The 12,313-nt window shown below is 42.4% G+C and overlaps 2 protein-coding genes across 4 annotated transcripts in view; one reads left to right on the top strand and one right to left on the bottom strand.

Moving 5' to 3' along the window:
* SKIC3 (SKI3 subunit of superkiller complex) overlaps window positions 1-3,006 on the bottom strand; it is a 50,601-nt gene extending 47,595 nt beyond the window's left edge. The window contains exons 1-4 of the mRNA XM_062018680.1: window positions 2,942-3,006; window positions 2,575-2,685; window positions 1,570-1,667; window positions 918-1,061 (exon numbers count right to left, since the gene is read on the bottom strand). Coding sequence (XP_061874664.1) covers window positions 918-1,061; window positions 1,570-1,659 — 234 coding nt within the window. The 5' untranslated portion in view covers window positions 1,660-1,667; window positions 2,575-2,685; window positions 2,942-3,006. The remainder of the gene's footprint in view (window positions 1-917; window positions 1,062-1,569; window positions 1,668-2,574; window positions 2,686-2,941) is intronic.
* A 91-nt stretch (window positions 3,007-3,097) lies between these two features.
* Window positions 3,098-12,313, top strand: part of ARSK (arylsulfatase family member K) — a 28,593-nt gene continuing 19,377 nt past the window's right edge. The window contains exons 1-3 of one of the 3 annotated variants that reach the window (XM_062019390.1): window positions 3,307-3,365; window positions 5,634-5,716; window positions 11,116-11,245. In XM_062019390.1, the coding sequence (XP_061875374.1) occupies window positions 11,176-11,245 (70 nt within the window). In that variant the 5' untranslated portion in view covers window positions 3,307-3,365; window positions 5,634-5,716; window positions 11,116-11,175. Of the gene's footprint in view, window positions 3,366-5,633; window positions 5,717-10,991; window positions 11,043-11,115; window positions 11,246-12,313 lie in introns of those variants that run through there. The other 2 variants (XM_062019389.1, XM_062019391.1) reach the window with 2 other exon arrangements.

Below are 12,313 nucleotides of genomic sequence, written 5' to 3'. Positions count from 1 at the left end.
TGTCATTGTCTCCAAGCAGAACCAATGTTGATGCTTCTCTACAGCATTCTGAATCTACTTATTTTAAATGAAAGGCTTTCCTAATTTTCCTAACTAGCATCAACTGTTTGAAACTCGTATATATTACATAATCATGTCTGCAAAATAGATAATACACAAAGCACTCAAATCACATGATAAAATACCTATACTCAAGCGTCTCTCCACTTTGTAAAGCCAGAATCTCATTGCAACACTGAGGAAATTTCAATATACTTTGGAATCGGGCACCAGCAGTTATACTGTGGAAAGGTATTTATATCAAAAATACTAAAAACCTTACTACCCGAGAAAAACATCTGTCATTAGTATCAGAGACAGACCTAATACACAACCTTATGCTTCCAAAGTTTTCAAGTAACACAACTTTACGTTGTAACTACATACTGCTGTAGGTGCTCATGCACACACTACCCAGCACACAGCTGTTTCATTTGCATACTACTGTTTTTTTTACTTAAAAACAACAAAATTCAGTAACAATCCACTTAATGCTTGAAGTTGGAAAAATAATTTACTAGATAAAACATTTTCTGTCCACTGAGAGAAACACTGTCAAATGTTTCTTGAGCTGCAACCATAGACATTCCTAAGCATGGATGAATTTCCTACAACTGTTCCAATTCACATTTTCCCTTAAACATTTCACTGCTATCTAGTCCACAAAAGAAATACAAACTTAAGAGTTCAAATCTGCTATACATATGCAGCCACCCATGGCTTTACTTTGGACACACAAATAATGCAAACCTCAGCTACTCCAAAGCTTCAGTAGAACTAGGAGCCTCAAGAAAACAGGATGCAAGTCCCAATTCTGCTATTAACTCAATGGTAACACTTTTCACAGAAAGAAAAAGAGAATCTGGACATTCACATACCTGCCATGCCAGCAATTGATTTGGCTCAAGTTCAATAGCCTTCTTATATGCTCCTTTGGCCTGATCAGGCTGCTCTAACTCAGCAGCTGCCAAGCCAATAAATACCCAAGCATTGTAGTTATTTTTTTCTTGCTTCAAGACTGCCTAGAAATACACAATTTTAAGTGAAACTGATAAATTAAATGCATCTTATAGATTCATGTATTGAGTTTTATCATTACACTTTGGTGGATTATTCTATGTGGTAAGAGCAGAAGTTATGTAATTTTCAGGAAAAGACTAGGACCAATAACTTCACTTTTAAATGCCAGAGAATACCTCATATCTGAACTGTTCTGTCCATAATTGTATGTGTATCTCAGCAATTAAAGTACTTCTGCTGAGATCCGGATTAGAGGTGGATTTTTATCTCTATCACTCTAAACTTAAAGTTCTTATCACGACAGAGTCAAACGCAAAAGGAAGGGAAATCAAAGTTTACACGTGGACAACTCATATGAATGATCAACAAGGTTAAATTTGAAAATCAATCTCAACTACAACGTCAATAAGGTATAACACACTTCACATCATACTATACAGCTGCACGAATATGGGAACAGCAAACAAAATGTGCAAAAAAGAATTATCTTCCAAGTAAAAAATTAATTACCTTGCAATGTTTTAAAGCTTCCTTGTATTCTTTGTTTCGTATTGCATCTCTAGCACTCTTTAATGCTGCCTTCACCTCCTTATTTGACATTTTGGCTACTATGGAAAAAGGACATATTATCAGTTCTTACAAAAAGATACATTGAACTCAAAATGTTGTTTATAGCCTACTGAAACTGCACAGAGAATAGTTTAAATTTTAAAAAGTAATGCAATACTGCAAAATACACACAGCACTGAAAACTGATTACACACATAATATGGTTAAAATTAGTGACTTAGGTGTAGCTCCAATGCAAGATTAAGTCAATGTTAAAAAACAGTTAAATGATATAGACCAGATATCCCAAAACTAAATTTTGGTTAAGGTTTAAAATAAAACAGAAGAAGAGGTGTTATATGACAGTCACCATAGTTAAGACTCCTGGGAAGACACACTGCATATAAGGTTTTCTTTTTAAAAAGAATTACTAAAAAGTGAACTGTGCTTAAGAAGCACATTGCACTGGATGTGCGCTCAAGAGGTTCCTAAGGTTCAGAGCTTTCCTCAGGTGCTGTCTTATGGCAGCACCATGGCCAGCCTGTCTCTTATGTTCAGGAGTGGTCTACAATGCTCCTTCACACACGCTTACCACAGACTCTGCTGTACAGAGAAGGATAGAGCACTTCAGGATGCATGAAAGAGATTCATGCTACTGAAGCCTGACACAATCACACACTGTTTTAATGAAATCATAACGAGTGAACCTCACATTAACTTTAGGACCGGTAAGGTCAAAACTGTCTGAATGAGATGCATCTGAGAAGCAGTACTGCTGATGAGATGGAGAATAAAACTGAGACAAACTGAAAGACTAATATACTTTCTACCAGTTGAAATAGTAAAGATAAAGACCAGGTGAAGGCCCTAGAGGTAAATTAACAACTAAAGTACAAGGAGAAAGAGTGGATTTCAAAGATGCCCTCAAAGCTTAAAAAATAAAATAAAGAACTCTTACAAACTTACATTGTTCAACAACTCCTGGAGAGAAATTTGCATCCTAAGAGGGGGCAGACTCCTCGATCACAACAGACATATCAGACCACTGACATCTCCTAGCTGGAGCTCCGCTTTCACCTACGGAGAACAGAGACACCTCGTCAGCGCAATGTCGGGCCTCGGAGGAGTTCAGCGCCACAGCCCCGACACGGAGCGAGACCGGCGAGGGCTGCCCAGATCGGACCGGGCTGGGCCGCGGGCGAGGCCGCTGCCCGCAGGAGGAAGCGGCTCCGCGCCCGCAGTCCCCCCGAGCGTGGCCCCTCGCCCCGCCGTAGGTCGGGCCACCAGCACTCGCGGCGGGATGACACGTCAGACAGAACCGAAACACCAGCACCTCTCACTACCCACGACCCTTTCAGCCACTGCCGCCACCACAGCCGCCAGCACGGGCCGCACCTATGCGCCTGCGCTCGTTACGTCAGTTCGGCGACTCTGGTCGCGTCGCCGCTGTTTTTCGTCCGGGCACACTGGGAGCTGTAGTCCGCGGTGCTGAGAGTAGCGAGGGGAGGGGCCGTGGCACCGAGGTCTCTGCGGCGGCTGGGGCTTTGGTGGGCAGCTCTATCCGCTGCATGGTTGGCTGTCGGGGCTGCCGCTTCCGCTCTTGGCTGGAGAGGGAGGCGATGCGGAGCGGCAGGCCGCTGGGGCGAGCCGGGCTGGCGCTGCTCCTCATGTCCGCCGTGCCCTGGGTGATGCCGGGGCCCGCCGCCCCCAGGGACCAGCCCCGGCCCAACGTGGTGCTGGTGGCCTGCGACTCCCTGGTGAGTGACTGGGGCCCGGTGGCTGCCTGGGGACGCGGGGCCGGGCCGCCGGACGGGTGAGGGAGGGCAGGAAGGCGGCGGGGGCTGCCTCGGCCGTGGCATTTCGCAGGTCCCGGTGGGACTAGGACCGCCAAGGATATGGCAGTGAGGGCTCGTTGTGAGACCCTCACAGTAAGAGAGGTGTTAGAGAGCCTGGAGCTTCTCCGGAGACGAATAGCAGAGCTGGGAAAGGGCCTGGAGAACAAGTCGAATGAGGAGCAGCTGGAGTGTTCAGGCTGGATAAAAGGAGGCTGAGGGGAGAACTTCTCTTGACAACGCCCTGACAGGAGGCCGTGGTGAGGTGGGCGTGGGCCTCTTCTCCCAAGTAACAAGTGACAGGACAAGAGGAAACGGCATCAAGTTGTGCCATGAGAGGCTTAGACTGGAGATTGAGAAAAATTTCTTTCCTGAAAGAGTTGTCAAGCTCTGGCACAGGCAGCCGAGAGCAGTGGTGGAGTCCCCATCCCTGGAGGCAGATGTGTAGCTGTGAGGCTGAGGGACATGGTTTAGTAGTGGCTGTGACAGTGCTAGGACAATGATCTTAAAGGTCTTTTCTAACTTAAATGATTCTGTGTTTCTATAACTCTCTGTGGCTTTGCCTAGGCTACAACCACAAGTCTGCAAAAATAGCATGTTTTATTCTCCACTGTCTCCATGAGGTGGAGACCTTGGATAAGGAAGACTGGTTTCTTGTGTCACTGAGACACTAAGTCCTGTGTTCTAAAGCAAGCTCAGTTTTCTTCCCAGGAGTGTGCTGCATGCTTTCATGAGGTGTGTTACAATGGTCAGAAATGTCTGCATAGGTGGCTTCTGTGATCAGCTGTGGTACGTACAGCTGTCACTGCAGGTTATGGTGCAGTGGGGCATGCTAGCAGGACTGTGGGCAGGGCAGCAATTAATGAAACAGACCTGCTGTGTAGAAGGAATGTTTTTTTTCTGTTGGCTTGAAAAGCACTAAGGAAAGAAGGGTCACTAAACCCTGTTATTCATGCCATTGTGTAAATGCTAAGAACATTAGGTCTCCGCAACAGATGGGATGGAGTATTTCTAGAATCACAGATGAAATGACTGAGTTAAGCTGTTGCGCATCATGTATTGACTTACATAGACTTTTATTAGGTACAGGAAGCATTACAATAAACTTATCAGATGAGTATCTACAGCTAAAAGGGTAAAAGAACCTGTAGATAAGTTTTTATAGGTTTCTAGTGGCTTTATTGCAGTTTTTTATCAATACGTTTGTTTTAAACACCAGACAGGTAGAAGAAGATACTTTCTTTTTAAAAAAAAAAAATCACAAATACTAAGAGTACTTCCTTGCTTACAGTTAGACAGCACACTTTTCACCCTTTTTTCACCATGCTTCTATCTGCCCACACAGCATACTGGAAATGCGTTTATGAACGGTTTAGAGGAAAGGGAATGCCTTGGTTTCTCTAGATCATCTGAGCTCTCCCTCCTATTAAACATAAGCTATGGTATTACTTTGAAGGACTTTCACATCTCATCACTTTTCATTTACTGTTGAGAAATCAACACTTAGCTCCCAATCATCTCAGAATTCCATCCTGGACTGTATAGGTAACAGGACTGTCACTTGATTTTTTTGCTTGTTGCCTGTTGTTCTTAGGGTGATACTTCTTCCCAAGCATCTGGTAAACGTATATTATCCTTCAAATGTTCTCTGAAAACGTTTGCTGTGATTTCAAACATAAGGCAGTTGCTCTTTATTTACTTTCCCTCTTCTGACTCTAGTCTTTGTTTATATTTAGTTTATTTTTCTCTTTATATTCCAAAGTAAGATGTGGCTTTTGTAAATGAGATTTTTTTTCTCCAGATTTTTATCTTCTTCTGAAATTGTTATTTACCAATACAACAGCAAATTTCTAATACTTTAGGTCCTGGGAGCTTGTCAGTATCCAGTTTATCTCCAGATGCTAGCAGAAGCTGAAGACAAATCTTAGTAATGTTTCTGTATATTCCCCTGTAGGAAGAGTCTTATTACTATCTTCTGGGGCTTAGTGAGGTAACTTTCATGAAAATGAAAGACAAAACCCGAATATGTTTGTGATATTCTTACAACACATTAAAATCAAGGTGCTATTTTTGAAAAATATCGTATTTGCATTGTTCATACAAAGAATAATTAAATAATTGTTGTGTTACAGAGTTTTTTAGGAGATGGATTTAAAGGCAGAAATAGATTAACCATTTTGATTACATCGCTAGTAGAGAACAGGAAGAGCTGGGTACTGCTGAAGTGGCCTTTTTTTCTGAAGAAAAAAAGCTGGAGTCCTGCAGACTGTTGAAAGGTATGGGCTTTCATTTAAAAGTGTGCCTTTCTTGTGAGTGATCCTGTCTATGAAAGACTCACATGTGTTTCATCAAGCATGACTAAGGTTTTCTTTATATTGCTATTGGAGTGTTTGGCCTCCAGAGCAGTGACCTTTGACTTGAACAGCCTGCTTTCTGCTGTTGTGTCACGGCATAGGGCTTGCTGGTGGAATATCCTTGGAGGTAGTTTAGCTCCTAAATTGCTGCTCGAGGTTAAGTGACCAATGACAGGCTTTGCTGGCAATGTGGCTCAAGGTCCCAGATGAAATGAGCTTGCTTGGGTTACTAGAGTTATTGTATGGCCTCAGGTACTTTGAAAGCCACCAGTTCTACCCAGTTCTTGGGAAGTGGATTTCCAGAAACAGCTGTAGGGCATTCACCTTCTCAACCAGTTAAAGAAGTTTACTTCTTTCACTGAATAAATTTGTTGGCTGAGTCCAGTGTCAAAAGAATGAAATCTTGTCCACAGCTGTTCAAACAAACAATGTCTTTGTTGGATAAACTTGTGAATATGTTGTTCACGGGATGACATGTCAGTCATGTACTTTCTAAAGAGCGCTTTAAGACCAAAGTTCCTTTCAAGTTCATTTTGCAGACTATGACTTTCTTTCCAGTTTGTCCTACGGAATGCTTGTTCTAGATTCCATTTGTAGTTGTGGACAAAATTAGCTGGTTTTTTTCATAGAATCATGGAATGGTCCACCTGATCTAGATGGACTTGCTTTGGTAAGGGGGTTGGACTAGATGATCTCCAAAGATCTCTTCCAGCCCCCCTGCCAAAGCAGGTCCGCCTAGATCAGGTCACACAGGAACGCCTCCAGGCACGTTTTGAAAACCTCCAATGAAGGAAACTGGACACCCTCCCTGGGCAGCCTGTGCCAGGGTTCCCTCACCCTAACAGTGAAATAGTTTTTTCTTATGTTTAAATGGAATTTATGTGTTCCAGCTTCTTTCCATTACTGCTTGTCTTGTCACTAGATACAACAGAAGAAAGTGCTGCCCCAGCCTCCTGATATCCACCATTTAGACAGGACAATGAGTAATGGGATGAAGCTGGAACACAAAAAGTTCCACTTAAATATAAGAAAAAACTACTTCACTGTTCAGGTGAGGGAGCACTGGCACAGACTGCCCAGAGGCGTTGTGGAGTCTCCTTCCTTGGAGGTCTTCATGACCCGCCTGGACATGTTCTTATGCAACCTGATCTAGGAGAACCTACTTCTGCAGGGGGGTTGGACTAGGTGATCTCTAAAGGTCCCTTTCAACCCCTACCATTCTATGATTCTATGCACCCTGCAGTCTCATCTTATCCACACCAAACAACCCCAGTTCCCACAGCCTTTCCACATACGGAAGATGCTCCAGTCCCCTGATCATCTTGGTGGCCCTGTGCTGGACTCTCTCTAGAAGTTCCATGTCCCTCATGAGCTGGGGAGCCCAGAACTGGACACATGACTCCGGATGAGGCCTCACCAGGACAGAGTAAAGGGGGAGGAGAACCTCTCTTTACTTGCTGGCCACGGTCTTCTTGATGCATCCCAGGATGCCATTGGCCTTCTTGGCCACAAGGGCACATTGCTGGCTCATGTTCAGTTTATTATCAACCAGGACTCCCAGGTCTCTCTCTGCAGAGCTGCTCTTCAGCAGTTTGACCCCCAGCCTGTACTGGTGCATGGGATTGTTCCTTCCCAGGTGCAGGACTCTGCACTTGCCTCTCTACCCAACTCTCCAGCCTGTTAATATCCTTCTGGGGAATCAGCCAGTCCTCCTAGTTTGGTGCCATCAGCAAACTTGTTGAGGCAAGTCCCATCATCCAGGTCGTTGATGAAGATGTTGAGCAAGACTGGCCCCAGAACCAATCCCTGTGGAACTCCACTGGCCACAGGCCTCCAACTCGATTCTGTGCCATTGATCACCACCCTCTGGGCTCTTTCATTCAGCCGGCTCTCGATCTACTTCACTATCCACTCATGCAAGCCATACTGCCTGAACTTTCTGATGAGGATGTTGTGGAAGACAGTGTCAAAAGCCTTGCTGAAGTCAAGGTAGATGACATCCACTGAACTCCCCTCATCTAGCCAGCCACTTATGCACTCATAGAAGGCTATTAACTTGATCAAACAGGATTTTCCCTTGGTGAATCCATGTTGACTCCCCCTGATAACCATCGTATCCTTCATATGTTCAGTGATAACATTCAGGATGAGTTGTTCCATCACCTTTCCAGGGATGGAGGTGAGGCTGACTGGCCTGTAGTTTCCTGGGTCGTCCTTCTTGCTCTTTTTGAAGACTGGCATAACATTGGTCTTTCTCCTGTCCTCAGGCACCTCACCTGTCATCCAAGAATGTTCAAAAATGATGGAGAGTGGCTTAGCAACCACATCAAACAGCTCCCTCAGCACTCTTGGATACATTCCATCAGGTCCCAAGCATTAAGCTTGCCCAACAAGTCTTTAATCTCTTCCTCATCCACCAAGGCCAAGTCCTCTGCTGTCCAGGCCATCCTACAGTACTTGCTGGACTGGGCTTCCCGAGGGCTGGCCTTGACTGTAAAGACCAAAGCAAAGAAGGCATTTGGTAGTTCAGCTTTTTCTGCATCCTCTGTCACCAGGGCAACCTCTGTGTTCCACAGCGCGCCCACATTCTCTCTAATCTTCCTTTCACTGCTGATGTACCTGAAAAAATCCTTCTTATTTTCCTGTACTTTTCTGGCCAGGTTTAATTCTAAAAGGAGTTTAGCCTTCTTGGTTGTACCCCTGCATGCTCTGGTAAAGTTCCTATACTCTTCCCAAAAAATCAGGCCCTGTTTCCGCCTTCTGCCTGAGTTGTCCCAGCAGATCTTTGTTCATTCATGGGGACCTCCTGGCTCCTTTTCCTGCTTTTCGACATGTTGGGGCACACTGATCCTGGGCTTAGCGGAATTGGCACTCGAAGATCAGCCAGCTCTCTTGGGCAGTTCTACTCTCTAGGATCCTGTCCCACGATATCCCTCCAAGCAGGTCTTTGAAGAGGCCAAAGTCAGCTCACCTGAAATCCAGGGTCACAATCCCGCTTGCTGCCCTACTTATTCCTTTTAAATTAGTCTGTTATCATATTCTCATCTCCAATGGCCTGCATAGTCATCCATTGCCATGTGTTGATGGGATGCCACAGCTCTGCTGGTGCCAAATGAAGTGATTCTCTCTATGATGCCATATTATCCAGTAGTGTTTTCTGCCAGAAAACAAATAGATGGAATTGTTTTCTTTTGCCTGCAGTCCCTAGGTGGAACTCTAAAGAGTGAAGAAAATTATGTCAGTCTCTGATTGTGGATTTAGTATATAAGTGATGGCTGGCTTGATTATGTGCACTATTCTATGTGAATTCTCACTTGGATGGTCAGTGCCCTTTTATGAGTAATCATGTGTAATGGAAGCAGTGGTGACATGGTACATTCTGCGGGTTCGCTCCCACCAATTTTTCCATTGGGGTTTTTTTGCCCTCTCGCGAATTATTTCAGAAAATTCAACTTGTAACACTAAAGTGAAAATGCAGAAACATATCTGCTAAGGTGCAGAAACAGCATAGTATGAGAAAGTCTTACGTTGTCTGATCTGTATTCCTAAAAAGCTGAAAATAGAAAGGAACTGTTCTCTCCATGTAGTCTTATAATGTTTCATATAGACTATTATGTTAAATACAGTATTTGTTTCAAATGTTTCTTTCAAAACAAATATTGTCTTTGAAAGACCCAAAGTTAAACCTATTTTCTTAATTAGAAACTGTAAAAGCATCCCCCTGCCTATTTTCTTCTCAGATATGTCAGAAGTATTTGTATCTGTTAAGTGTACCATTATTTAAAGGTGAAAGTTTCACAGATGGTAAGGCCTTGGTACTGAATTCCTTGAGATTGTATGTTCTTTAAGTTTTGAAGCAGCTGATCAAAGGCCTCCATCTCAAACAGTCATGGAGTTTTTATTAATTGAATGAAACTACCTATTCAGTATCGAGAAGTAACTCCCATGATTCACTTTTGGTCATATCTGCTGATTTTTGATTATGATTCAGCAGGAGCAAAGTGGTCATTCAGTTGAATGCTTTCTGTTGAAGAAGTAGTATCTCTCTGAATAACTGTTTTCGAGATTTTTCACCTAATAAAAAAATCTCAGTAAAAGTCAGAGTGCAATTTCGTACTGAGTGTCATGTGATGACGGCTGCTAGCTTGAGCAGACACCAAGAACTCATGCCAAACAAGGCTCGTTCGATGTGTGATGCAGGAAGCATGTTTTGAGGCTCTGATGTTGGTGGGCTGCATGTGAATATGAAGAAGTTACTGCAGGGTTACAAGCAGTCATGTACCAGCTGTTTTCCAGTGGTTTCTCATGTAGAAACTATTCTCTCATGCAAGGTATCTTTGTGGGATGATACACTGCCCATATGTGAATTAGAGGTAATATCTTGCATGCCAGCCTTTATTATGCAGAGGCTGCTGTGGTAATTTGTACATTTTCTTTGGAACAATTAAGCTGGTCAATTTTTAACTGGAGTTTTATGTACCCTCTCTCCTAGCCTTCTGGTCTGCCTGCTTATACACTCTTGCAAACTAAATGTTGTGTAAAACAACTTCTAAGTTACCAATGCTTTAAGACATTTCTGTTTCTGTCACAAATCTAGAGGAAGGATACTCAGATACCTACATCTATGTAATGTCTCTGACTGGGAGATCTGTGCAGTTTCACTGTCAATGGTGTTTTCATCAAAAAGCCTACCAGTAAGGCTGGGGATGTGTTGAGACATCTTCCTGAATGAAGGAAAGACATGCATGTGACAGGAAAAGATGGTGACCTGAAACAGAGCACTCTATGTGAAAGCTGATTTCACATCATCATAGTTTTCTGTAGTAAAAGCACTAATTAAAAATTTAGGATCTCGTTAAAGTTACTGGTTAAAAATGTTAGCTAAAGAAATATGTAAAATAAAAGATCAATAAATTATCAAGAGAGAACCGTTGCAGACTGGAGTTGAGCATGAGATTAGCCTTCCTTCAGCTTGCTGATCACTTCCTCAGTCCATAGTTCAAAGTTCACAGAGCTGGGGTGTGGATAAACTTCTGCGTCATGGTAGGACCCTACTTCTGCAAGAGTTGGAGCTTAAAGTATGTATAGTGATAGAAATAAACTAATTTCACTATAGAAAAGTCCAGTTACCTTTTACATTTCACTTTTTCATAGGTAATCCATTTTATATTGATATAATTGAAGCTTCTCAACACTCTATTTTCCATACCCAAGCAGAATTTGCAACATTTGAGAATACAAGTTCAAGGTAACAAATCCATTAATTAATGCAACTAATAGCTAATGCTGTTTATATACTGGTTTTCTCTGTTTGATTGCAGGATGGACGCTTAACATTTTATCCAGGAAATCAGACTGTGGATTTGCCTTTCATAAATTTTATGAAAAGATATGGCACTGTCTTTCTCAATGCCTACACCAATTCTCCAATTTGTTGTCCTTCCCGTGCAGGTAGGACTAAGCAAATATCAGATTGATACTTGCACCTGTCAGTTTAAATGTGATGATGATGGGAAGTTTCAGAGGATTTAATTTGGAGGGACTTGTTTTGCTTTTCTTTTAGTTTGTGCTTGAATTTGTGTAGTAGTCCCTTGTCTGATCTGTTTCCCTTTTCTGTTTCTAATGTTTCTCCCTTTCATTTCTTTTTGTTCCCCTTTTTCCAGCTATGTCTGCACTCCCAGGAAGATTTAGTTTTTTTTTTTTTTTATTCTTCAGGATTTCTAGATAAATAGTCAGTTTGTCTGCTGCAGTGCTGAAGCTGCATTGAGAACTACTCTCCCTTCCTAATATAAAGTTAACAAATCTCTTTCTCAGCAACAAGTACTAAATACTAACAGCTGAATAAGTTACTAGCTGTTAGCACTGCCTTCTGATGACATTTACTCCAAAAACTCAGTTAAATACATAATGTATCCTGCAGTAGCTATAATTGATACTTCAATGTTCTCATTATTTGCTGCAGTCATTTTCCTCTGTTCAATATCACACTTGCAGAATTTGCTGGGAAGTTAGAAGGAAACTGTATTTTTGAATCAAATATTAAAACATTTCTAGCCCTTTCAGTTGTTACAAAGACCCTCCAGAGGTGACATAAATGAAATTTAATCTATAGCTTTCTCTCAAGCATACACTGGAAGAAGCTACCTGTCCTGACTGCAGCAGGCATTGGCTGTCAAATTTAGTGTTAGTGTTTAGTGTTCCATTTGTTGATAACCTGGTCCCCTTTTCTGTTTCACAAGGTCATATTTTAAGTGAGTGAGATTACATGAACATGCTGTCATTTTTGTTTCCTTGATTTTTTTTTTTGAGTCTGTCAGCCAATCTTTGTTGCTGAGAACAATAGCCTTGTGTTAGGTTATTTAATTTTTTTAAGTTTTGTGAATAGCAGCTAGTGCTCCTGGCAAGGAAGAGACTGTACAATGATTTCAACAATTCATCAATTCTGTTTAGCATTTTTCATGGTCCATCTGCATCATTATAACCACTAATTAGTCATGACAAGCATAGCTCTGAACCAGC

The sequence above is a fragment of the Colius striatus genome, chromosome Z, assembly GCF_028858725.1.
Source record: "Colius striatus isolate bColStr4 chromosome Z, bColStr4.1.hap1, whole genome shotgun sequence".
NCBI classification, from domain to species: Eukaryota; Metazoa; Chordata; class Aves; order Coliiformes; family Coliidae; genus Colius; species Colius striatus.
Note: the sequence above shows the minus strand (reverse complement) of the source record. Positions and strands in the feature narration are given on the sequence as shown.